Here is a 22449-nt window from a genome sequence, read left to right on the forward strand (position 1 = left end):
TGGTTTGTGTCCATTGCTAATATAATGAGTAATACAATAGTCCTTAACCTGTCACACTGATTCCCAAAGCACTTTGCAAAACATTAATTCATTCATCAGAAAAGGAATTTCTCTTCCTTTATTTAGGTTTATATAGTGTATTAAGTTGTGCGTTGATTCAAAGCATGTGTGCAAAGATCTGTAATTTATTGCTCTGTAATAAATCAAAGCAAATCTTTCCTAAAGCGCTGTTCATTCCTTGGCCCATTTCTAAATCTAACTATATTATATTAACATTAGGCACAAGCCTGGAGCAAGATCTGGATCCTTTTTCTGGCGATTGACTTACTGTGTGACCTGGGCAAGTTACTGCTTCCCTCTGTACCTCAGTTTCACATTTTAGAAATCAGATGTGGGGAGTCTGACTTTAAGGCCTAAGGGGTGTCAGATGACCCTGGCCTTTTATATAAAGGGAGCTTTTAGAACTGATTTGTGTTTCTAATGCTAGCTGGTGGGAGTGGGGTGGCTATGGAGTAGAAGCTACTGAAGGTCAGAACTGAGATCCAGGCATACCTCTAGATTTGTAGCCTTATTGTAGTGCCCTGGGCCAGTGGAGTGCTGCCAATCTGATCTATTTATTTTACTTTACTGATTTCATTAGAAAGTTATCAAGGCTCCTGGAACAAACAAAAACCCTTTAATTGTGGGCATCCATGCTTTAATATAGGCATATCTTGCTATTGTATTGGAAATGAAACACAGTACTCTCTTAGTACATATGTTAATGAATCCTAAAATACTCATTTAAAGGGTTTTAATACCTTACAAAATGTTCTTAAATAATAACTTGTCTACCTAAAACTACAGAAGTGCAGCTTAGTTTCTGGCCAAGCTTTGGTCTGTTTGATACCTATAAACCACTTGTTAGAGCAGGTTTATGTGTGATTATTGTGCCTATATTCTTGTTAAAGCCTCGGCTCTTGTGAAACGTGTGTGTCAGATTAAATGAGATCTGGTCTAACTATCTTACCAGGTGTAACTGATTGGATAAAACCTCTACACGCTCACAATGACTAGTGGAGGAACATAGCAGCTTACAAAGGATAGCTAAGATTTCAATGTGATTATAGGTACCCAGCTTGAGACACTTTAAAAGGGTCTGATTTTCAGAGGGAGGGTGCTGAAAAATTGGGGCTGTTCTAAAATTAGGCACCCCAAATCAGTAACCACTCCTGAGAACAGCATGGTGGCCAAAGAATTCTTGTTTCATCCTCTTACCCCCTTACACTCATGCTAATAGAAAACTTCCTGAAAGTGAGATGTTAGAGGGGAGTTGGGCTGTGGCAAGCATTTAAATCAGAGGCGCAATGGAGAACGGCCAGGTGAAGAGAGCAGTGGACACATCAAGGTGCGGGGGAGGCTGGGAGTGACTATTGACTAACTCAGTTTAACAAATTTAAGTTCTTAATTTCAGTCTCTAAAGTGCCAACTTCAGGCTGCCCTGGATTTGCTCAAACTGACCCCAGCTCTTCCTGTGTAAGTCTTGCAATGTGGAGGTGTTTATCTCTCAGCTAGCTGAGCCTCTATTCGCATAGCAAGTATCTATTTGTGTCATAATGTTCAGTGCTATGACACTATGATTCTTTCTCCCCAGTATCCTTCTCTTTAAGCACATAATACCCCATGGAAAGCAAAGAGACTGAAACTACATGCCACCTCAGAGGTGGCAAAAAGGTAGGTCATTGTGGTATATGGGCTGGGAGGCCATGCACTGGCTTTAGGTTAGCATTTGTGTTAAGATCCTGCCTCTCTGTTTGACTGCTTGTGGTAGTATGCATCATGCTTGTTTTCTTGTGCAACACTAAAGAAAAAGCTACCATTTTTATTGAACTAATAATGGACTGCATTATCACGAGACCTAAGCCATTATCAACCTTACACTGTTCCCTAGGCTAGAGTTCTGAGTGAATTTATCATTGGTGACAAAATGCCAGTCTAAAAGCACTAGAGATTGAAGTCCTCTATTGAGGCACAAAAAAGAATTGGCCTCTCAATGAGCCTTAATGCTGATATTAGGGGACCATCACAGTAGTTCAGAATGATGCAACCTTTGACTGCTGCTGATAATGGTGCAAATTACGATGGTGGCTTCTGAGAGGCTGGATAGTTGTCCATTTGGTACTGAGACCACTTATTCTATTGGCTACTGAACAATCATCAGATAATGACATTGGCCTGTTGTTTTCAGTACAGATCATTAGACACAACATTGAAAGCTGATACCTCCATACTCTTGAGCGATACAGTGCACATTTATTTATGCATAGTATAGTCTAATTTTATTATTATTTATTATTAGTATTGTGATAGGGCTGAGGAGCCTACCCACTAACCAGGGCCCACTGGTGATAAGGGGCTGTACAGACACAGAACAAAAAGACAGGTTTCAGAGTAGCAGCCATGCATCCGATGAAGTGAGCTGTAGCTCACGAAAGCTTATGCTCAAATAAATTTGTTAGTCTCTACGGTGCCACAAGTACTCCTTTTCTTAGAACAAAAAGATGGTCCCTGCCTCAAAGAATTTATAATCTAACTTCATGGTGTTCTTGTCTCTTGGATTTTCACTGTTAAAGTTGTCTCCAAAGCCAATGACTGTAAGCAGCTCAGATGTGTATCAGAAGAACGTGAGAAAACATACGAGTAGTTCCTGCATTTCAGTGTTTTCCTGCAAGGGGCCATCTTCTCCAACAATCAAGAATATCCTAAGCAAAACCAAAGCAGGATCAGAATCTAAGGGTATGTTACTCACTCAAACTATAGCTGGACCCGTCCCACAGGTTATGTGGAGATGGGAATTTTCCAGTCCCTAGACATTCTGAAGGGGTCTCCCACTTGCCAAAGAACTGCTTACAGTTTCAACCATAACTTCAAAAAATATAAAGTCAAAGTAGTGGAGTTGAAATTGGGCAAGGAGTAATCCCTCAGTTATTTGACCAGTGATGACTTTGGTGGGGTGAGGGTGAAATAAGATTCTCTACTCCTGCTTCATGCTTTCCATTAAAAATCTGGTTGAGACTTGACTGGCTCTGAAAGCTTCCAATGTAGGCACTTCCACTGTTAAGGAGTTTATGTGTACCAAGAAGCTTGTGAAATGCTTTCATTGCTTTAAAAACAAACCTGTAAGCCAGGTGATAACAGCAGAAGTAACTGAAATAAGGGTGTTTTTTCACCTGATCAAAAGTAGCCTAGCTGAGCTCCAACAAACCAGGCAGGGACAGGCTGCATCCTGTCAATAACTCCATTTCGATGGGTTCCTGAGCAAAGAAGTGTTGCTTCCCAGTTCATGGTCTCTTACTTTATAAAGAAATTGAGAAACAATACAAATGTCAGTAATATGTAAAGGGCAGGTCAGCCTTAAAAAGAACTCTCAGTATTTAATGGTACAAAGACACACGACCTTCTACAAAGATAAAAATGAGACTGTGAAACTTTTTTTTTAATGGTGCGTTTATTCCTAGCCAACTGGAGCTCCATGTACCAAGGGGCAGAAATTGGCCCAGAGATAATTGATGCTTATTGTGCTCCAGACACATTTAGACTGATTAATAAAATTAGGTGCAGTTTTCCTTTAAGGACAGTCCGAGATTCCCCCTTGACTCTTATGTTGAACATGCTGGTAGTTTCAGTGATCATCTTCCTATTCAAGGATGCAAGAATTGCCTGGGCATGCCAGCTTCTTCAGTCCCCTTCCATCATGAGATAGCAATCACTGTTTTAACTCTGGGCTCTGGTCATCACTCACCCACCCTTCCATCTTCATCCTATTATTTTAAATTGCACTTTATTGCCACTACAATTAATGGGTGACACCATGTCTCACATTAACACTATGTCCAAACATTCCGAGGGCTGTCTGTTTTCACGGTAGAATTCCTATTCAGTAAAGACTTCCTCCCCCATTCATCCATCCGAAAGCTCTCAGATCCACTCTACAAGCTACAGCATAAAAAGACACAATTTCTGTTCTGAAGCTGATGCATTTGTTTGACAGATGAGGAAGATGGTTCAGAAATGGACACCAGACGTGCCTCTGTTTCTCAGCTACCAAGGTAACTATTCAGAAAATATCTCAATTTGCAGCTTCTGGAGCATTAATATTGTTTGCTATTGTAGAAGTCTCCAGATCATCCCAAACCTCTAGATACTACGGAACTACTAGTTTTTTTTCTGTGTAAGAACTGTCTTGCAGATTTCCTGAGTTGGGTTTAAAAGATATGGATATTTAAAGGGCCTTTCCCCTAAGATATTTAGAACTCTCTATATCTTACATTGTAGAGAATAGTATTTAAGGCCTAGATTTTTCAGAAATGTGCATATGCAAAAGTGCAGATGCTTACATGTGAAATCATGGCAGATGTGAGCATATATCCAGTCAAGTATCCAGTTCTCCATTTGCATGTGCAAATTAAGCACAACTGAACATACAGGTGCATGTATGACCCTAATAACCTGAGCCCTATTTTTTCAAGTAACTTGGTGGTTAGAATTGAGTCTACCAAGGCTTTATTTATACACATTTATTTTGTTAAAATAGTAAGACTATTTTAGCATGGAGGGCTTACGCTGGGGAAAGGCTCTGTTTTAGGCTGTGTTGACTGTCTTCAATAACTTTTTGTCTACCCATTCACTTGTATGCTATTGAATATCTAAATGTAGTAAACAGGAAACTTAAACATGTTGAAATATACTGACACCCTCATGATAGGGTTAAGCAGATGCAATGACATCTGCTTTACAGCAAAATTGAATTTGACTGATATTTCTCCATTTACTGGGAATTACTAATGTTATAACTTTAATACTGACTCTTATACTGCATGCAGGAAAATGTGGTGCATTGATGACTTTGAAATTGGGCGGCCACTTGGGAAAGGTCGATTTGGAACCGTTTATTTGGCTCGTGAACAAAATACCCACTTCATCCTAGCCCTAAAAGTCATCTTCAAGTCTGCCCTGGAGAAATCACAACTGGAGCACCAGCTCCGAAGAGAAATAGAAATTTTGAGTCATCTCAGGTAAGCAGCTGTGCTGAAAGTAAATAAAATAACCATGCAGTGGGATTCACAGACTGAGGAATGCTGGTATCCCTGGCTGACTTAGTTTTTGCACCCTCCACTTCAGCATAAGCCAGACTGCTGTTCATCCTAGACCATCCGAGTGGCAAGCTCGACAAATTGGAGCCAGTCTTCTGGGTTGCCTTTTCAGTGATACAAAGAAGTAGAAAACGTGATTACCTTACTTCAAAACAACTTAACCTGAATTGGTGAACTTGAGAGGTGGGAAAGAAGGCAGAAGTGCCCTCATTAGTTTGTCTAATGGGTGAGGAAAATGGCTCTGAGATCTATCCGTACAAACTACATTGATCATTGCTATCATCTAAGAAATATACACCAAACAAAATGGTGTGCTGCTGGTGGGCCTCCAACCCCCCTCCCTCCTCCCAAAAAAATTGTTCCTTTGCCTTTTCCAGTTGTCTACTTCAGGCTAGACTCTGGAGAGACCTAATTCTGATCACTATTCAGTTTTGAACTAAAAAGGATCTCACTGGGAAAGCTGAGATGCTGAGTTTGCTGTCTTGATTTCTAACATGGTTCAGTTGTACAATCTCCACATGCTTCTGACTCACCTAATTCCTGACTATCACAGTTACAAGACTAACTGCCCTCTGAGCCGAGTGCAACCCCTCAGGTGGTAGGTCTTGTGCCCTTCTCCCACCAACCCCAAGGTGACAGTACCCTGTGTATTGTCTGTGCTCACCCCAAAAAGCCCAAGTAGGTTTGAATACCTGCAGTTCTTCCCCTTGGGAGCTTGTGACTAGTGGAAAGAGTTTAATCTTAACAGCATGAACAAAGCATAAGACAAAAGTTTGTTAAAGCAATAAAAGAGTTACCTACATATCTGTCTTGACTTAAAGGCTTGCCGTCCGTTAGCAGAGACCGTACTCGGGTCTAATATCCCAGACACTCCACTTCTGGAGCCTGGCTTCACCCTCCCTCTTTTTAGTGACTCTTTATCCAGCCCCAAATCTTATTGTTCTCCTGTGTTTTCTGAGCCTAGTTAAATCAGTTCAGGTAGCTTAAAAAGAGTGTGGGTAGTAACATTAAAGTCCATATTCCTGGGTTCTCGCTGAAAGTCTGTTATCTGGGCAATTGTCCTGGCTTCTTGCATTTCCTGACAATCTTATTATCAAATAAACTCAGTGCAGTAAACATGCCAAAAGCCAGGTCACATACAGCATTCATAAATTGTCACAGCAGCTCCAAATCCATCACACTAACCCTGGGGGAATTCTTTAGCCTTTCTCCCCCAGACCTCTAAAATAACAAGCCATGTTGTAGAAATGGTACTTCTACTCCTATTAAATCAGCAGCCAATGCTACTTAACTTCAGTTGTCCTATAGTCCTTCTGTTAGTAATGTATTGTGCCTGGTTTGTACGTACCTGATCCATTTAATTCACCACTAGACCAACTAAACCATGGGATTATTATTTTCCCACATGTGCAAGCTTTCATAACACTCCTGATCCAACTGAATAGGAATGTGGTGGTTGGAATCAAGAAGCTAGCTTAACATCTGGCTTCAGTGTTGTGGTACTTGTTTGACTTTCATCTACCAAACATGACCTTTCTGGCTTTTTTAGGCATCCAAATATTTTGAGATTTTATAACTACTTTCATGACAGAACACGGATCTATCTGATGTTGGAATATGCTCCAGGAGGAGAGCTGTACAAAGAATTGCAAAAACATGAGCATTTTGAGGAGACAAGAACTGCCACGGTGAGTAAAGCGTTGATGCTGCTTATGTTTTGGGAAGGGGAATAGAAGCTCATCTTGGAACTACAATAATGTATGCACTGTAGGCATACACTGGGTTTGTATGCAGAACAAATCTTCTTGCCTAAGTAAAACTAGTTGGAAATAACTTGCTCACAGAGTGTCTCGTGTGACTGCCAAATGTTCCAGTTCCTGGATAGAGCCAGAAATTGCCACGATATGGCAAGGCTTCTTTCTAATCCTCAAAAGTTCAGTACATCCATCCCTGGTTTTATATCATACTACCATTAGCTTTCTAAGCAACTTTTACAAGCAATATCAAAACAAACATGGTAAATATCAAACCAAATCACTCACTGCTGAGCCACAATAAGGTTTGTATTTAACTTAATAAATGGCTACATCATATTTCCTATAGAAAAACACTACATAAACTGTGTTTGACTGTATAATTATCTTGGGTGTGGCATATTCTGCAGTATGTAGAAGAAATATCTGATGCTCTGATATACTGCCATGCTCAGAAAGTGATCCACCGAGATATCAAGCCTGAAAACCTCCTGCTAGGACTTAAAGGGGAACTGAAATTAGCAGACTTTGGCTGGTCCGTGCATGCTCCGTCACTCAGGTGAGTCTGACTCCTCTTTTCAGTTGTAAGACCACTACTATGTGGACTCAGTCTCTACTCGACTGTCCTGTATTTCCAGCTCCTCCACTGACTACATTTTGATAAAATCTGTCTAATATCCTAATCTTCTCATCTTGATTCACTGATGCCATATAATTGTCTCCAAAGAAATGAACTGTGGACAATCATTGGACTGTGACACCACTGATGTTGAGCAAGAAGGAGCAGGATTGGTTCAAGGTTGTGTGGGCCCTTGAACACTGAAATGAATCCTCAAGCCTCCACAAAGGCATGAAAAGTATATGCCTTGTGCCCTGCTTTGCTTCCACTACCGTGGTCCTTGAGACAGCATGAACAAGGAGAAGGTCTGTCAGCAGCCCCAGGACCAACAGCTGAGAGAAGCTCTCCTTCAAGGCTGGTTATCTCTACACCTTGACTGGCACTTTGAGGAAAGAAAGCAAAATAGTGCATATGGCTTTTCTTAGATATTAGAATCTTTATTTTTTCCAAAGATTCTTGTGACACAGAATATAGTCTCAAATATTACTGTCATGGGCCCATATAAGTCCCTCTTGTCTTTCATGAAGCACTCAGAGGATGTTTTTGACTCTTCAGCCTAACCCTTCATGTAGCTTCTGTTTGACCTAATTTAGATCTCTGGGGACTAGACATAACTCCTGAAGCCAATCAAAACTACTTCTTTAGAGTGAAACTTAAGAAATTGTATGCACGGAGTCACCCAGCTTGCATACACAATTTTTAAAGTTTGGGCCTTAATTGGTCAAAATTAATTGTTGGGTAATTAAAGCATTTCCTAGGATTGAGACAGAAGCTAATCTACTTTCCTCACACCTAGGCCATAAAGATGACATCCTACCTAGGGCAAGATTTTCAAAACAGCTCAGATTCTAGTGGGTCCAAATCTGGCCCCTAAAGTTCTAATAAATTGGGTGTGGATGTGTGTAATAAATCAGTTATTGATAAATTTACTCTACCTTATTTTAATGCAACAAAATGATTGGTGATTTGTTTTTTAAATAGGAGGACAACGTTTTGTGGCACAACAGATTACCTTGCCCCAGAAATGATTGATGGGAGAACCCATGATGAAAATGTTGATGTCTGGTGTGTTGGTGTTCTATGTTTTGAGTGCCTTGTGGGGTATGCACCATTTGAAGCACCCACCCGCAATGAAACATACAAAAGAATTGCAGAGGTATGCTTTCCTAAATCCATGGAAAAGGTTTCTTGGTTTTGAGAGCAAAGAAAATCTTGTCCCACAGGCAAACAAATTAGGCTCTGAGGGGATTTTTTTTAAATCAGTGAAAGCTGATTTCACGGTATGCACAAACCAATGAAATAATAGCTTCATTGATGATGATGATCAAAGTTTACAGATAGGCAAAGTAAGACAAATGCTGCTTGAGAACTTTTTTTTAAGGATATTTACTTTGTATATCTTGACTGATGTTGATAACTTGTGTTTTAATGGTTATAAAGTTTTAACTTTTTGAATCTGTCATTAAATAATTGTCTGATCCCCATAATTTTCTGCTACTGTGAAAATTTAAACTGATAAAAATGGAAAAAAGCTTAAACACTTGATATTTACTTTGTTTGTTAAACAAATTCTGGCAAGCCTACCAATAAACTAATCATATAAAAGATTAGAGTAGGAGCCCAGAACTGTCAGCACCACTGATAAACAGGCTAATAAATTCTCTTCTTTAGAATCAGACACCGCTTGGGTTTTGATTTTGTTGGCATCAAACTTGATTGGTTAAAGGACTGTCAGAGTGCATTACAGAGAACTGGGCATCTTGTTTGATACCATCTCAGTATTCATTAGGAGCCCTGACATTCCCAGTTAAAATCTTCAGAACAATGTCAAAATAACGTTGTTTATTACAAGAAAATCCTGGTTACTTTTTCTTGCCCTTACCATTTCCCTCTTCAAAGGCTGTAGTTTGGGCACTGTTGAATAAAGATGCCTTCAGAACTCATGGACTCATTCTTAAATCAACCAGTCCTTGAATAGTAGTGTGAAGCACTCCCTTTTACTGAAGCACTCATCAACTGTGCTACCTCGTTACTAAAAATAGCACACACTGTGGTATTTCAACTGGCAATACATATGGCAAAACTGTTAAATCTAAATTAGTGTTGGATGTGTTTCAGACAGCTGCTCCTTTTTGTATGGAGTTTGGGGTGAAAAGTGGTGACAAGATGTAAACTACCTAATTTGAAACAAAAAGAAAAGGAGTACTTGTGGCACCTTAGAGACTAACAAATTTATTTGAGCATAAGCTTTCAGATGCATCCGATGAAGTGAGCTGTAGCTCACAAAAGCTTATGCTCAAATAAATGGGTTAGTCTCTAAGGTGCCACAAGTACTCCTTTTCTTTTTGCGAATACAGACTTAACGTGGCTGCTACTCTGAAACCTAATTTGAAACAGTGGGTCATCTTGAATATAGATTTGGGGCCTTGTCTTGTACCCATACAAATCTACCGGAATTTTGCCATTGATCAAGACTGAGGCTGTAATTTCATTTCTATCTGCAAAATTGACACGGAGGAGGAGGGGGATGAACAAATGTAAATAAATATATTGAAGACTAGGGATACAGATACAAAATGTACCAGTTGGTTCTAATACTGGCCTTATTCAATGAAGATTACTCTCCTTCATTAATTCTAGCTGTCTTCCATGCTGCTCAGTACAAAATGTCTCTGTAAAATTCAGCAGCTGACCAATTTATTCCAGTGAACGCTATCAGCTAGTGTCCTTGACGGTGACTCTAATGTGCATGCTGTATCGCAGATCATGGGGAGTATATTATGCCAGAAACATTGATCTTATTTTGCACATTAATCAGGGGTAAAAGTATATCAAAGTTCTTGTGATTAGATCTATTCTTTGGCTGCTGTGACAATGATCTGGTATAGGAAATGTTACAATATAATTCTGGAGCACACAAAGAATCTTACTTTTCACTGAAATTCAGCTGTAGTCATTATAACCCAACTATACACTATCAGATTTATAGGAATTCCAAATCCTAATAACTGTCAGTAACAGTCTTGCATTCTCATAGTCTTTTTGAAGACACTAGTTTACTATCATGGAATTACCTGGCTTTGGTAATACTGTTACATCATTCATTACCTTTTTAAGCAGTACTTCTTGTAGCTGTGAAGACTACAAAAAACTTGACAGCTAGATGGCTGAGATCACAGTCTATCGTGTTGATTGGGGTCCTGGTCCATGACTGAGGCTCCTAGGTGATATTATACTATTCATTGTACTTGCATCATACCTGCTGTTACCTTATGGAACTAATATTGTCTCTTTTTTTTATTTCAAGGTTAAATTCACATTTCCCACATGGGTGCCTGATGGTGCCAAGGACCTTATTTCAAAAACACTTAAGCGCACTCCTTCTTTGAGGCTCTCTCTCAAAGAAATAATAAAACATCCATGGGTTAAGAAGAATTCAAGGAGGATTTTCCCACCAGCTTATAAAGCGGCTGAAGAAACTTTCACTCTGGAATATTGACTACTTGTGCTTTTTGGAGATGGCTGGATTTTTTTTTTTTAGATCTGATTAGGATTCAGTTTATCAGAATGAACAGGAAGGGGAAGTATTAGCCACTAAGGGAGAACTTTCTAGTGACTCTAGAAAGAGAAAACAGCAGTGTAGGTCTTAAGGCTGGGTGTTGAGAGGTGGTGGGAAAATAGCTTCAGCCCTAAATGTAACATTTAAATGAATAGGGGTTCATTCAGTTTTAGAAATAAAGCAGGTGCTGCCACTAACTGTATGTAGTAGTTTGCTTTTTGCATAAACTTAATTTCCTCATTGTACACCCCCTTCCCCTCGAATCTGCTGCTTCTGTAACAACATTGAGAGCAACTTCATGCTTAATCTGAACTTTCTACATCTTAATTACTAGCTTTGCGTAGAGTCCATTACTTTGCATGGGGTGACCGCCTCTAGTTTGCACATAACGCTGCCTGGACAAGTGCTGCCTCCCCCGCTCCGCAGCGCTGCGCCCGAGCTGGTGGTAAATAGCGAGTCCTGCACCGTGCACCGCCTCCGAGCAATGCCGAGGGTACTTGTCTTCCTCCCACACTCTGCCCCGCGTAGCTGCAAGCCAGAGGATGCCCCACTCGCCCCCCACCGCCCCGCCCAGAGCCAGGCCAGCGTGGGAGCAACACTGGGGCTCCGCGGGAGTCAGTTGCAAGCTGCGCAGCCGCACGCGCGAGGCACGCCGACGAAGAGGAGGGTGGGAAGTGTCGCGCGGGACTAGCCGGCCTATTGGGTACGCATGCGTCCTGAGTGCAATTATGTCACGAGACAGTCGCCGGCGCGCGCGCGCGCCTGTCTGGGAAGGGGGCGCCAGCCCAGCACGTGGCCAGCTGCGTGTCCTTCCGACGAGTGGCGCTTCCCTTCTGACGTCACGCTGACGTAAGAGCGTCAGATGGGAGACGGGAGTCTCTCTCCTTTCCTCACGAGGGCCTGACGCTTCTCCCCTCACGGCGCAGGCGCAGAGGCCGCCGCCGGCTCCCGTTCCATTCGCAGGGACGGCAGGGGCGCCGGGTGAGTGGGAGACGCGCGGCCGCGGCAGCACCGCCCGCCCGCCCCGGGCTGGTGACCGCCGGCACCATGAAGATCTGGACCTCGGAGCATGTCTTCGAGTAAGGGGCCGGGCCACGCGCGCGCCGCGGCGGCGGCGGCGGGGGGGGGTGAGCGACCTCGGTCGGGCCTGGGCCCGCGTGGAGCGGCTTGTTCCCCTGCCGGGGCCGTGTGGAGAGCGAGCCGCGGGGGCCTGCCCAGGGGCTCCCTAGGCGCCGCGGCCCGGAGACCCAGGGCCCGGGGAAGCGCTCGCAGCCTGTGGCGGGGGAGTCTGCGTGTGCCCGGGAGCGAGGGCCGGGGCCCAGGGGGGAGACGGTTCTTGCCAAGGGGCCCGTAGCTATGTGTGGGTGCGGGCTAGAGCGCCAGACCCCGATGAACGAGGCGCGGTGGCGGGGCGTAGGAGGCGGGCGAGGGGATCTTTCCTATTGGCCAATCGTCTCTCGGGAGAATGGGCGAGCCTCGAGCTCCGCGGAGCTGCAGAAGAACTCGAAAGCTCGACCCTTCCGCCAGCAGCCGTCAGTCCAATGAAAGAGATCGCCTGGCCCGCTGGGTCTGCCTCAGGAAGGGTTTAGATGCAGGAGAGCTGGGTCTGGCAAACTCTGTAGAAACATAGGAATTCTGTAGAATATCTCTCCCCCCCCCCCCCCGGAATTAATAAAGTCTCAATACATAAATTATTTAGGCTAAACTCCTTGAAACTTTCTCTGTAGTTTGGGACAGCAGTGAAATTATCATGGTCTTACATAGTTGTTAATTCAAGTGGGGCAGGGGTTCTCCAACTTCATTGCCCTGCGACCTCCTTCTGACCACAGAAATTACTGCATGACCCCAGGAGCGGGACTGAGGCCTGAGTCCGCCTCAATCCCACTGCCCCCGGTGGAGTGGGGGGCAAAGTCTCAGCCTCACCACCCCGGGCAAGGAACGGGTCAAAACCCATGCCCAAGGGCTTCAGCCCCAGCCAGGGGGCCTGTAACATGAGCCCCGCTGCCCAGGGTTGTGGGGCTCGGGCTTCCCTGAGCCCTACCAAGTCTAAGCCAGCCCTGGCAACCCCATTAAAATGGGGTCACGACCCACAGTTTGATAACTGCTGTGTTACCATAAAGCCAGTAATTAAAAAAATCTACAGTACTCTGGTATTTCACAAATAATTGTTTGGTTTGTTTATATATTGTTTTGTGCCTGTATTTTTAAAGCAAATTGTAAACTTCATCTTTTTTATTATGTAATAGAAAGTATGACAAACTAATGTATGCAAATTATAAATGTGTTAATTTTGATTTATTTTGTCAGTCACCCCTGGGAAACAGTTACAACAGCTGCTATGCAGAAATACCCAAATCCCATGAACCCTAGTGTGATTGGAGTTGACGTACTAGACAGACACATAGACCCCAGTGGAAAGTTGCATAGCCATAGACTGCTCAGTACAGAATGGGGGATGCCTTCTATTGTAAAATCAGTAAGTACATTATTACAAGACTTGAGAGAGAAATTACATACGAGTTGTCTCATTTTTATAAACAATCAAAACAATATATAATTTACAATCCAGCTCTTCTTGGGACAACACAGGGCCTGGGGGATCATGTGTACTGCACCGTTCCTTAGTGCCATCCCATGTCCCTGTCTCCTTTACAATTATTTGTGTCCTTGTGGCACTAGGAGGGAGCAGTAACTTTACCCACCCTCAAGCACAGAAGCTGCTTTAGTTTCTAGTTCTTGCTTTGTGTAGGCAGGTGGGGGTAAAGCCCAATATGACCTTTCATGTATTTTCTTGCAGTAACAACTCTGTTGTATCTTATTGCTTGGTTACTTGAAAAGCAGAACAGTAATCTGGTTAACAGCTGTTCTCTTAAGGTGTCCTGTTCCTAAAAATGGCAAATTTGTATTGGTTTGTCAGGTACGCTGACATTCTTATATTATGGTTTGATCCTTGAAGAATCAGTTTTGTCGTATGCTTTGGTCTTGAAAGATACGTAAATCATTCCCAATGTATTAACATGGCTTTTCTCATGATGAGAATTCCTTTATTAGCTTGGTGGAAGAACCACATGCTTCCTTATTTATTATCAGTTTTAAATGCCCCGGAAATCAAGATTGGATCCCATTGTTATAAGACACTTTACATATACATTGTCAGAGACTGTTCCTGCCCCGAATTCAGTATGACTAGACAAGACAGACGAAGGTTGGGAGTAAGGGAATAGTATTATTTCCTTTTAATAGCTAGTGCTCCTATTTTATGTTCTGGAAGAATAAGGTTGGACTCGGGAAACCATGCCACTTATTTCTCATCTAGTTGAAAGAATAACATTCTTCTAATTTTTTGTGGTGATACTTTTAAATGATGAACAGAATTCTGTTTTGTAAGTAGTAGATTAATATTATTTAGACTATTGCATATTTTATGTATAAATTTTCCAAAGTTTAAAAGGATGTTAACTTAAATCACATTTCAGTTTAAATTGTTTTACCTGCATTTGTTAAATAACACAGTTGCTATAACTGGAAAGAATTATAGAAAAAAATTTTATTGTTCCCTGCACATTTGACAACTCACTATGGACAAATTCACCCTTTCCCCTGTACAGTCATTCTGCAGCTTTTTTGCAGCATAATGGGCAAGAATTTTTTTTAATAGGAGCATGTGGTTTTAAAACTTGTCAGAGGGAAGAACAGTGGGACTTCTGAAGTGCGACTTCTAGCTATTTTTTTTAAATAGATAGATTTCAGACTGATAGTGTCCTTTTAAAGAAATTGAATTAAATTATATCTATTATTTTAAGCAGAAAATAAATACCAACTTTGTCATTTTAAGGCTAGTCGCATTTCTTACTCTTTATTCAGTATCGTAAAGTTTACTTTGATATTCCAGAGTATGTTGAAATGAAAGGAAAATCTTTAAACTTTTCAGAATAGTTATTGCAGTGTGTTTGCATGTATAAACTTGGGTGTCTTTCTTGTAGCTCATCGGTGCTTGCAGAACAAAGACATATGTTCAGGAACACTCTGTAGTTGACCCTGTGAAAAAAACCATGGAACTTAAGTCAAGTAACGTAAGTATTGTAATTTCTTTTATCAATAATGCTAAAGTCATTAATTGACTAACATGTTTACATTTTATGAACAGTTTGAAAGAGAAAATTTTATCTTGAAAATAGCATACCTCAGATTCTCAACCTCCCATAGCTCATTGTAGTAAAGGAACTATTTTTCCAGCTGTGTTATGAAACACCTGCACTAGAAATGATTAGTGATTAGCAAATACAAAGCATCCCACTTTGTTTCAAAAATTCTTTTGTTGTATTGCTGCTACCTTAATGTGTAGTACTTTGCTCATTACTGTATATCATTTGTACATGGTCATTGTTAAAATCCTTCTGTGATCTTGACAGTCTATGCTGAAGGACATAAGAAGAAAAAGTAGTTTAGCAAGCTTGAACTTTAGGATTGATTTCTTTTGTGTATGTTTATACTAGTTTCATGAAATAGTATTCAGCTGTAATTTTAGAATAATTAAATTAGAATACCACATTGAAGGATGGTGTTTAAAATCAGATATCTGAGTGTTGAGGTCTTAGGTTGTTCTAGTTGTATTTATTGCATCTTCTTAATGAAAAATTATTTTATTTAAGTGATGATAATAATCTAACTCATTTTATTCCATAGATTTCATTTACAAATCTAGTGTCAGTAGATGAGAGGCTTATCTATAAACCACATCCTCAAGAGCCGGAAAAGTAAGCACGTGGATATTTGTCTTCAAGATTGCACCTTAGAAGAGTAAAATAAATTTACATTATCCTTAAGGGCATTGCTTCTGCAAATCCCCACTGTGAGATGGCATGCCCTTCCATATGACAGTGGAATCCATTTCAAAGCAGCTGTTCAGGGAGTGAGCATATGTCCGGCCTCTGTGTCAGCATTTTAAAATGAAGGGTATAAAAATCCCCGGTCTCCGAACAGTCTCATTTCCAGACTCCTGTGTTTTTTACAAATATGAAGTAAAATGAAAAACAACATATAAAGCTAAAAACTCCCCCTGCAGCTATGGCTTCTGTCCCATGGGGTTGGGCCCAGCTCCTTGCTCTTGGGTGTTGCAACCTGGTGCATGGTTTCTCAGTGCCATTTCAGGTTTGGCCCGGCAGTCCCTTTGTCATCATGATGCCACTGCCAGTGAGTGCAGGGCAGGCTTGCTCTATGACCTCCCTTGGCAAGACCCATCACCCCTCTCCCCCATTGATAAAATGGATAAAATTAAATAACACAAATTGCAGGAAAATAAAATGAAAAATTGTTAAAATAAAATAAAAGGAATTTCATGAGTCTCTACTCTTTTTTTTTTTTCTTCTCTTTCCATCAACCTGAGTGCACACAGACTATACACCTCTGTCTGTATCTGGATTTCTTTTAGAATAAAGTAATTGTAGATCAGATTAGCTGCTCCTTTTGGGAGAGCTGTGTTTATTTTGTAGCTAGTAATATTCCACAGCCACCTGCTGGAGGATTTTTTGCTGCTAGTTCATCTTTCTCGGTGGGAATATGTCCTGGCAATGTCATAAGGGAGAAAGGTGACTTTTGTGCTTTGAATGTATTCCCTCTGCAGATCTATGTTGACCCTCCCTTTTACCCTTTACTATGGAGAATTAAAGGATTCAAGAATAAGTAAAGGACGTTTGTGGGTGGATGGGGATTACTGTATCTTATTTCTGGAATGCTGGAACAGAGAAACATGCAAGCCCAGCCTTGCAGCAACGTAGCCCATTTCAAAACAATTAGCCATTGGGGGAGTGTGTACATGCCTTTCTGTTCCAGCATTCCAGAAGCAAGAGAGAGAAACAGTTTTGCCTGGTGGATCTGTGGAAGCAGGGCATTTGGAGGGAGGGGCATTTTATATTTTTATAAATAACACTCTACTTGTTTTTATAATGTGAAAAAATAAAGTGAACTTGTTTTTTTGACTCAGAACCATTTTGACTCAAGAAGCAATAATCTCTGTGAAAGGTGTCAGTGTCAGCAGTTATCTCGAGGGATTAATGGAAAACACTATTTCTTCCAATGCGAATAAAGTAAGTATGACTCCTACATGTACGTTCTTTATGATTTGAGGCTTCCTGATTTGTGGAGTGTAAAAAAAAAAAAAAAAAAAGCTAAGTTTTTTTTTTTTTTTAAAGTTCATATTACATTTAGTTTACTTTTGAAAAAGATATGGCAGGGCTTCTCAAAAGGGATTGTAGTGTGAATCACTTCTTAAAATACAGATCCTGTCATAGGCATCTCCATGCTCAACCTCACAATCCTGATTCTTCACCTTCCCTAGCATAACAATAGCACTTTGTTAATATTGTCCTAACGTTTAAGATGACAAAATGAAAATAAGCACGTTTTAGCAGGAAAGGTGTGGCTGCTTTATCACATCTCTCTATGAACCTTTTGGGTTTTTTCCTCTTGTTGACTGTATATTTATTAGTACCAAATGTCCCCATGCTGCCTGGGCTAGCATCTCCAGGTCACGTTGAACTTTGGTTCCGTTTTATATGTTTACTATTCCTCCAGTTCAAGTGCCATCCAAAATTCTACATTGGGCAGATGTGAAGCAGATGCAAAAAGTTGCTTTTTTTTTTTAGTGCAACTGGTCAGCTTAGCCTATGGAAATCCAAACAGGTCGTGGATTGCGCTACAGCAGTTGGGAAGCGTAGGCTTGACAGAAGCAACTTTGCAGATCACAATTTAAGCACCACTAAACTAAAGAAAAACGTCAAAAAAATGAAGAGCTGCAGTTATTTCCTTGATACTTTGGTTGTTCGCTTTATTTGTTGAAACAGTGTGTGTTGAGGTTTCGTTTAATTTACATCTTCAGTTTTATAAGAACTAAATTCATCAACTTTGGTTTGCTTAAGCTTTAATTTATTAGTTATATGCATGGTCTTCGTCACCCCTACCTTTTGATATCGTTATAGAATACAAAACATGGAGACAGACAAAATGAACAGGCAGTAAATATAAACCTAATTTAAAGAAAATACTACTTCACATAGTATTCACCTCATGCAAAGATGCTCTGCACATTGTTTTATGTGACAACTTGGGTATAGTTTAAATCTTTTAAAATGGGGAGTAAGAGACATGTAAGGCTTTGTGTTGGCCTCCTGCATGGGGATAAATTTCAGCCATAGAATATAATCCATGATATTTGCTGGTGTCAGAGATCAAGAAGACAAAACTGGATAATTTTATTGCCATTTGTAGCAATTTTATCTATGGCCCCTCTAATATATCTGTCTTCTGGTTTTTATAATAGTGCCCATCATTTTAGTTATGAGTGTCTCTGAAAGAATTTGAAATCAAATCTATGAACAGCTAGAGACCTAATTTTCCTCCTTGTCTTCCCATCTGTCAGTCATGTGAATTTTTTTTAAACTGTGTTTATTTTTATTTGAATGTTTCCCCTCACTCTTTTCTCACTGTTGTATTATTCATTTTCTGATTTTTCTCTTCCTTTTTTCTGTACCTTTTTCCTTGTCTTCTTCCTTGTGGTTTTTATTGCAGCTGTAGGAGAGAAACTGAAGTGAGTCTTCACTTAATTCTGAAGGCTGTGATACTTGTGATAATTTTAATCTCCGGTGTTGGTAAACTGAAGCCTTGGTCCTGTTCTTGAGAATGTGCTGTTTCCTCTTGATGTTAACTGTATCATAGTGTCTAAGGACTGTCATTGTACAGAGAATTTCTCTTTTAAAAAAAACAAAACAAAACAAAAAAAACAGGGCCTAAATAATGCCTAAATTTAGGATTGCAGCTTTTGAACGCAACACATTATTCTGTTAAGAGCCAGTGTAGTGAGAAATCCATGTATATTAACATATGGAAATGCACACGTTAGACACCCAAGCAACTTGAACTCTCCCCTGTATTTGCACTTTGCAGTAACCATACAATTATGATTAGCACATAAGTGTTTGTAAATCTCAGATTCAACTGATTTAAAGACACTTGACTTTTTTTTCCTTCAGGTCCACTACAGGATGGATTTTTTTAATTTAAACTCGTAATCTAACTGATTTGCTTGTAAATCTTCAGAAAATGTATTCTGTGCTGAAAGAAAATGCTGTACCTCATCTTCATACATAATGAAGTGATTCAGTCCCTCTTTCATGTAAAACTCAACTCAATCTTACCTATGGAACTTCAGTCAACTTCAATATTGTTGGGGGTACTTGTGACTAAGTATATTGTACAATGCAGTTATTCTGACCTGGAGATTCCAAAGACCTGGCTCACCTGGCTATTTTTTTTTTTTTTTAAATAAGATGGGGTGCATTCTTTTAACCAGTTTTGGCTATCATTAGTGTCAGCTGTTTGAGATTCCAGCAACAGTTAGGTGTCCAAAAGGATTCCGGGGGGGGTGTGAAGCTATAGCTTGTGTATTATAAAATTGTGTGTGTGTGTGTGTGTGTGTTAAATAGTCACATTGTCAACCTTGTATACATTTTGTCAAGACCTAATTACATTTATAAATGTTTTCTGCCTGTCAAAGAGAATAATAGCAAAAATTAATTTTAGATTTCAATGCAGAGTATAAACTGAAAAATGTTGACCACCAGCTGGGCTCAAATACCATTAATTAGCCATCGTCTTTCATAGCTTAGCCCTATAAGGGTTTTAAAGGGATGTCTGGGGCTTGGGGGAAATATCTTCCAGTTTGCATGAATAGTGGAGGTATATCTGTACTCGCTCTTGGCTCCGCTGTTTCAGCTCTTTTGTTCTAGCTTGTCTTCAAGAAAATATGATACCTTGGCTATTTACTTAGGAACCTTTCCTTTCTTCATAAATATGTGAATAAGTGGTGGTGTTTTTTTTAATTGCAGGGCCGTGAAGCATTGGAATGGGTAATCAGTAAATTGAATGCTGAAATTGAGGAGTTCACAGCTTCAGCAAGAGGAAGCATGAGGACTTCTATGGCAGCAGCAGCATTTGTAGAGAAATAATAGTGAATACAGCTATGTCAATTAATAGCTCTAAGTGTCTGAAATAAGCAAACTAAAACTTCTCTCCAAGTTGAAATATATTTATTCTTATATTTGTTATTTAAAAGTATATTTGTATATTAGGTAGGTTTTAAATGAAAACTTGGAGAGAAGTTACAAATTCTTGTGACTGAAGGTTATGTGCTGGGGCTTCACTAACATGTTAGTTCCATTGGACTGAACATTTGTTTCAAATGAAATAATCTCCTAACATTCAGAGCTTGTTCCTGTATTTAGATGAACATTTATATAAAATAGTTTTTATCCTAGGTTAGATTGCAGATGTTACAGGAGGTTGACATGTTAGTGAATCCTACTTGGTTGGAATTTAGTGGTTTGATTCACAGACTCTACCTCTTTTGGGACCAAGCCCATAATTAAGCAAAATAGCTTGTGCTAGTAAAGTTGGTGATATGTTTGTCTTGGGCAGTTGAATGATATAACTTGATTTAGATGGAAGGTTTATTACTTGAAGTCTGAAGTATAAATGAATGTTTGTATAAAAAATACTTGTTTTGATAAACTGCTGTTAAAAAGTTATTGGATAGCTGAGCTAAAACGGTACTTTTAAAGTTAACTATATCCATCAAACAGCATCTTAAAACTCCCAATAAAAGTCACTGCATAGTTTTGAATAGTGTACTTACCTGCTGAGGGCCAAGTTCTGTTCTTAAATATGAAATTGCATGTTACATGCCAATAACTGAGGGAAGAACTTAGCCCTAGATGCATACTCCTTTTTTGTCACCATCACAATAAAAAGGAAAACAACTTCTATTTAGAAAGGTACTGTAACCACATGTGCATTTTAGCATGTAATTTTGTAGACCATTAAAGCTTCATAGAAAAGTAGAAATGTATTTTGAAATTCAGAAGAAAAACTTTCTTGACGTTATTAGAGGAATTTTATAGCAGTGAGACTGAAATACTTCCTCATATGTTTACAGGAGTTGTTACATTGCTAAACATGTTTAAAATGTTGCCTAATCATGCTTCAAAAATACTCATTAAGCGTGGCATCACAGACTATTTGGGTGTCCTTTAATTTAAACACAGTATTTTGCATTTAATTTTGTATGTAATACTCTGCCTCCTTTATATCTTATTGAAATAATTGTCTGCTTAGAAACAAGGCTTTTAAATGAAAGACAGGAATCAGAATTTAGAGGAGGGTTCGGTAATCTTGTTTCTTGGTACTGGCCACAGATTCTTGGTGCTGTCTCATTCTTAAATTCCCACAGCTTATTGCAAATGGTCAGATTTTTGCCAACTGTACTGAAGTCAAGTACCATATTACTCTGCAGATAAATCCATTGGAATCGGTGAGGATTTCTCATAAAATAAGGGCTTGTCTACACTGATTTGTCTACATGGCTTGTGTAGCTGCAGCACAGAATTTAGAGAGCTCTCCCAGCACTCTCAAAAAAAAAAAAAAAAACAAAACAAACCACCTCCAGGGGTGTAGCTACCAGCACTGGTGTACTGCCTATACTGTCATGTTACAGTGCTGAAAGTTGCAATGCTCAGGGGGGTGTTTTTTTCACACCCCACACTGCCTATACTGGCATGTTACAGTGCTGCAAGTTGTAGCGCTCGGGTGTGTTTTTTTTCACACCCTGAGCGAGAAATTTGCAGCGCTGTAAAATGCCAGTATAGACAAGCCCTAAGGCACCTTTCAATGTGGGGGGGAAAGTGCAAAATGTAGCATTAAAGAAACTGCACTGATGATTTACTGGTCGGAAATCCTGACTTCTTGTGCCATAAGGGTCCATTTGGCATTTCAGACCTAATCATATGTTTTGTTTCATTTTCAGAATATAAGATGTCACCTGTTTAGTATTTTCTGTTGTATGCCATTTTTCTGTGATATTGAAGTTGCATATTGAATATTGTGTTAAAGAAAATTAGATCTTTTCTTAGTTTAACAGTGCTCAATATAGTGGGAACACAAACTTCAATAAGATTTTATATAGAAGAAAGGCTGTATGTGTGTATATTATGCAACAAAAGAAAATTTACCTATTTAAAAATATTTTTTTCTACTTAAAACCTATGAAGTTTTAATTTGAGACTTTGAGTACATTTGTAAAAGCAACTCAAATCCATTAGGGTTTGTGGCTTTTTTTTACACATGGGGATTGTTCATAAAACTGAAATTATATTTCAACTAAAGATTAGTAAATGTTGCTACTTGATAAAATTTCTGTAGTCTACTGTATCTTGTGATAAAAGTTGCAATGCTCTAAAAAGTTTCTAATCACTAATTTAACTTGTAAAACCTAGCTTAATTCTGTGCATTTTAAACTCGGCATGAATTTTCCTCATTTTGCTGCACTGTGGACCA

At 39.9% G+C, this 22449-nt stretch overlaps 2 protein-coding genes and 1 long non-coding RNA gene across 24 annotated transcripts; 2 read left to right on the top strand and 1 right to left on the bottom strand.

Moving 5' to 3' along the window:
- Nucleotides 1–470: 470 nt before the first annotated feature.
- LOC119841866 (aurora kinase C-like) lies at nt 471–11258 on the top strand. 19 transcript variants are annotated; one of them, XM_043496102.1, is made up of 10 exons: nt 475–528; nt 1013–1109; nt 1650–1713; nt 2613–2775; nt 4031–4088; nt 4863–5054; nt 6682–6820; nt 7297–7445; nt 8487–8661; nt 10813–11258. In XM_043496102.1, exons 3-10 carry the CDS (start codon nt 1663–1665, stop codon nt 11002–11004), a joined length of 1119 nt encoding a protein of 372 aa, XP_043352037.1. In that variant the 5' UTR covers nt 475–528; nt 1013–1109; nt 1650–1662; the 3' UTR covers nt 11005–11258. The 19 variants fall into 19 exon arrangements, with proteins under 19 accessions (XP_043352035.1, XP_043352036.1, XP_043352044.1 ...); XM_038369615.2 differs by lacking the exon at nt 1013–1109 and adding an exon at nt 1454–1515 and having other exon boundaries at nt 488–528; nt 1634–1713; XM_043496104.1 differs by lacking the exon at nt 1013–1109 and adding an exon at nt 1454–1515 and having other exon boundaries at nt 488–528; nt 1634–1713; nt 2625–2775.
- Nucleotides 11259–11808: 550 nt separating this feature from the next.
- PRELID3B (PRELI domain containing 3B) lies at nt 11809–21525 on the top strand. 4 transcript variants are annotated; one of them, XM_038369622.2, is made up of 6 exons: nt 11809–12143; nt 13372–13540; nt 15048–15137; nt 15751–15821; nt 17048–17150; nt 19947–21525. In XM_038369622.2, exons 1-6 carry the CDS (start codon nt 12112–12114, stop codon nt 20064–20066), a joined length of 585 nt encoding a protein of 194 aa, XP_038225550.1. In that variant the 5' UTR covers nt 11809–12111; the 3' UTR covers nt 20067–21525. The 4 variants fall into 4 exon arrangements, with proteins under 4 accessions (XP_038225550.1, XP_038225551.1, XP_043352053.1 ...); XM_038369623.2 differs by having other exon boundaries at nt 11910–12045; XM_043496117.1 differs by having other exon boundaries at nt 11943–12191.
- Nucleotides 14893–16205, bottom strand: LOC122456537. The gene is made up of 2 exons (XR_006275475.1): nt 15248–16205; nt 14893–15102 (listed from the first exon to the last, which is right to left on the bottom strand). It is a non-coding gene; the product is annotated as an uncharacterized LOC122456537 (long non-coding RNA).
- Nucleotides 21526–22449: the final 924 nt, after the last annotated feature.

The sequence above is a fragment of the Dermochelys coriacea genome, chromosome 13 (genome assembly GCF_009764565.3).
Source record: "Dermochelys coriacea isolate rDerCor1 chromosome 13, rDerCor1.pri.v4, whole genome shotgun sequence".
Lineage (NCBI taxonomy): Eukaryota > Metazoa > Chordata > Testudines > Dermochelyidae > Dermochelys > Dermochelys coriacea.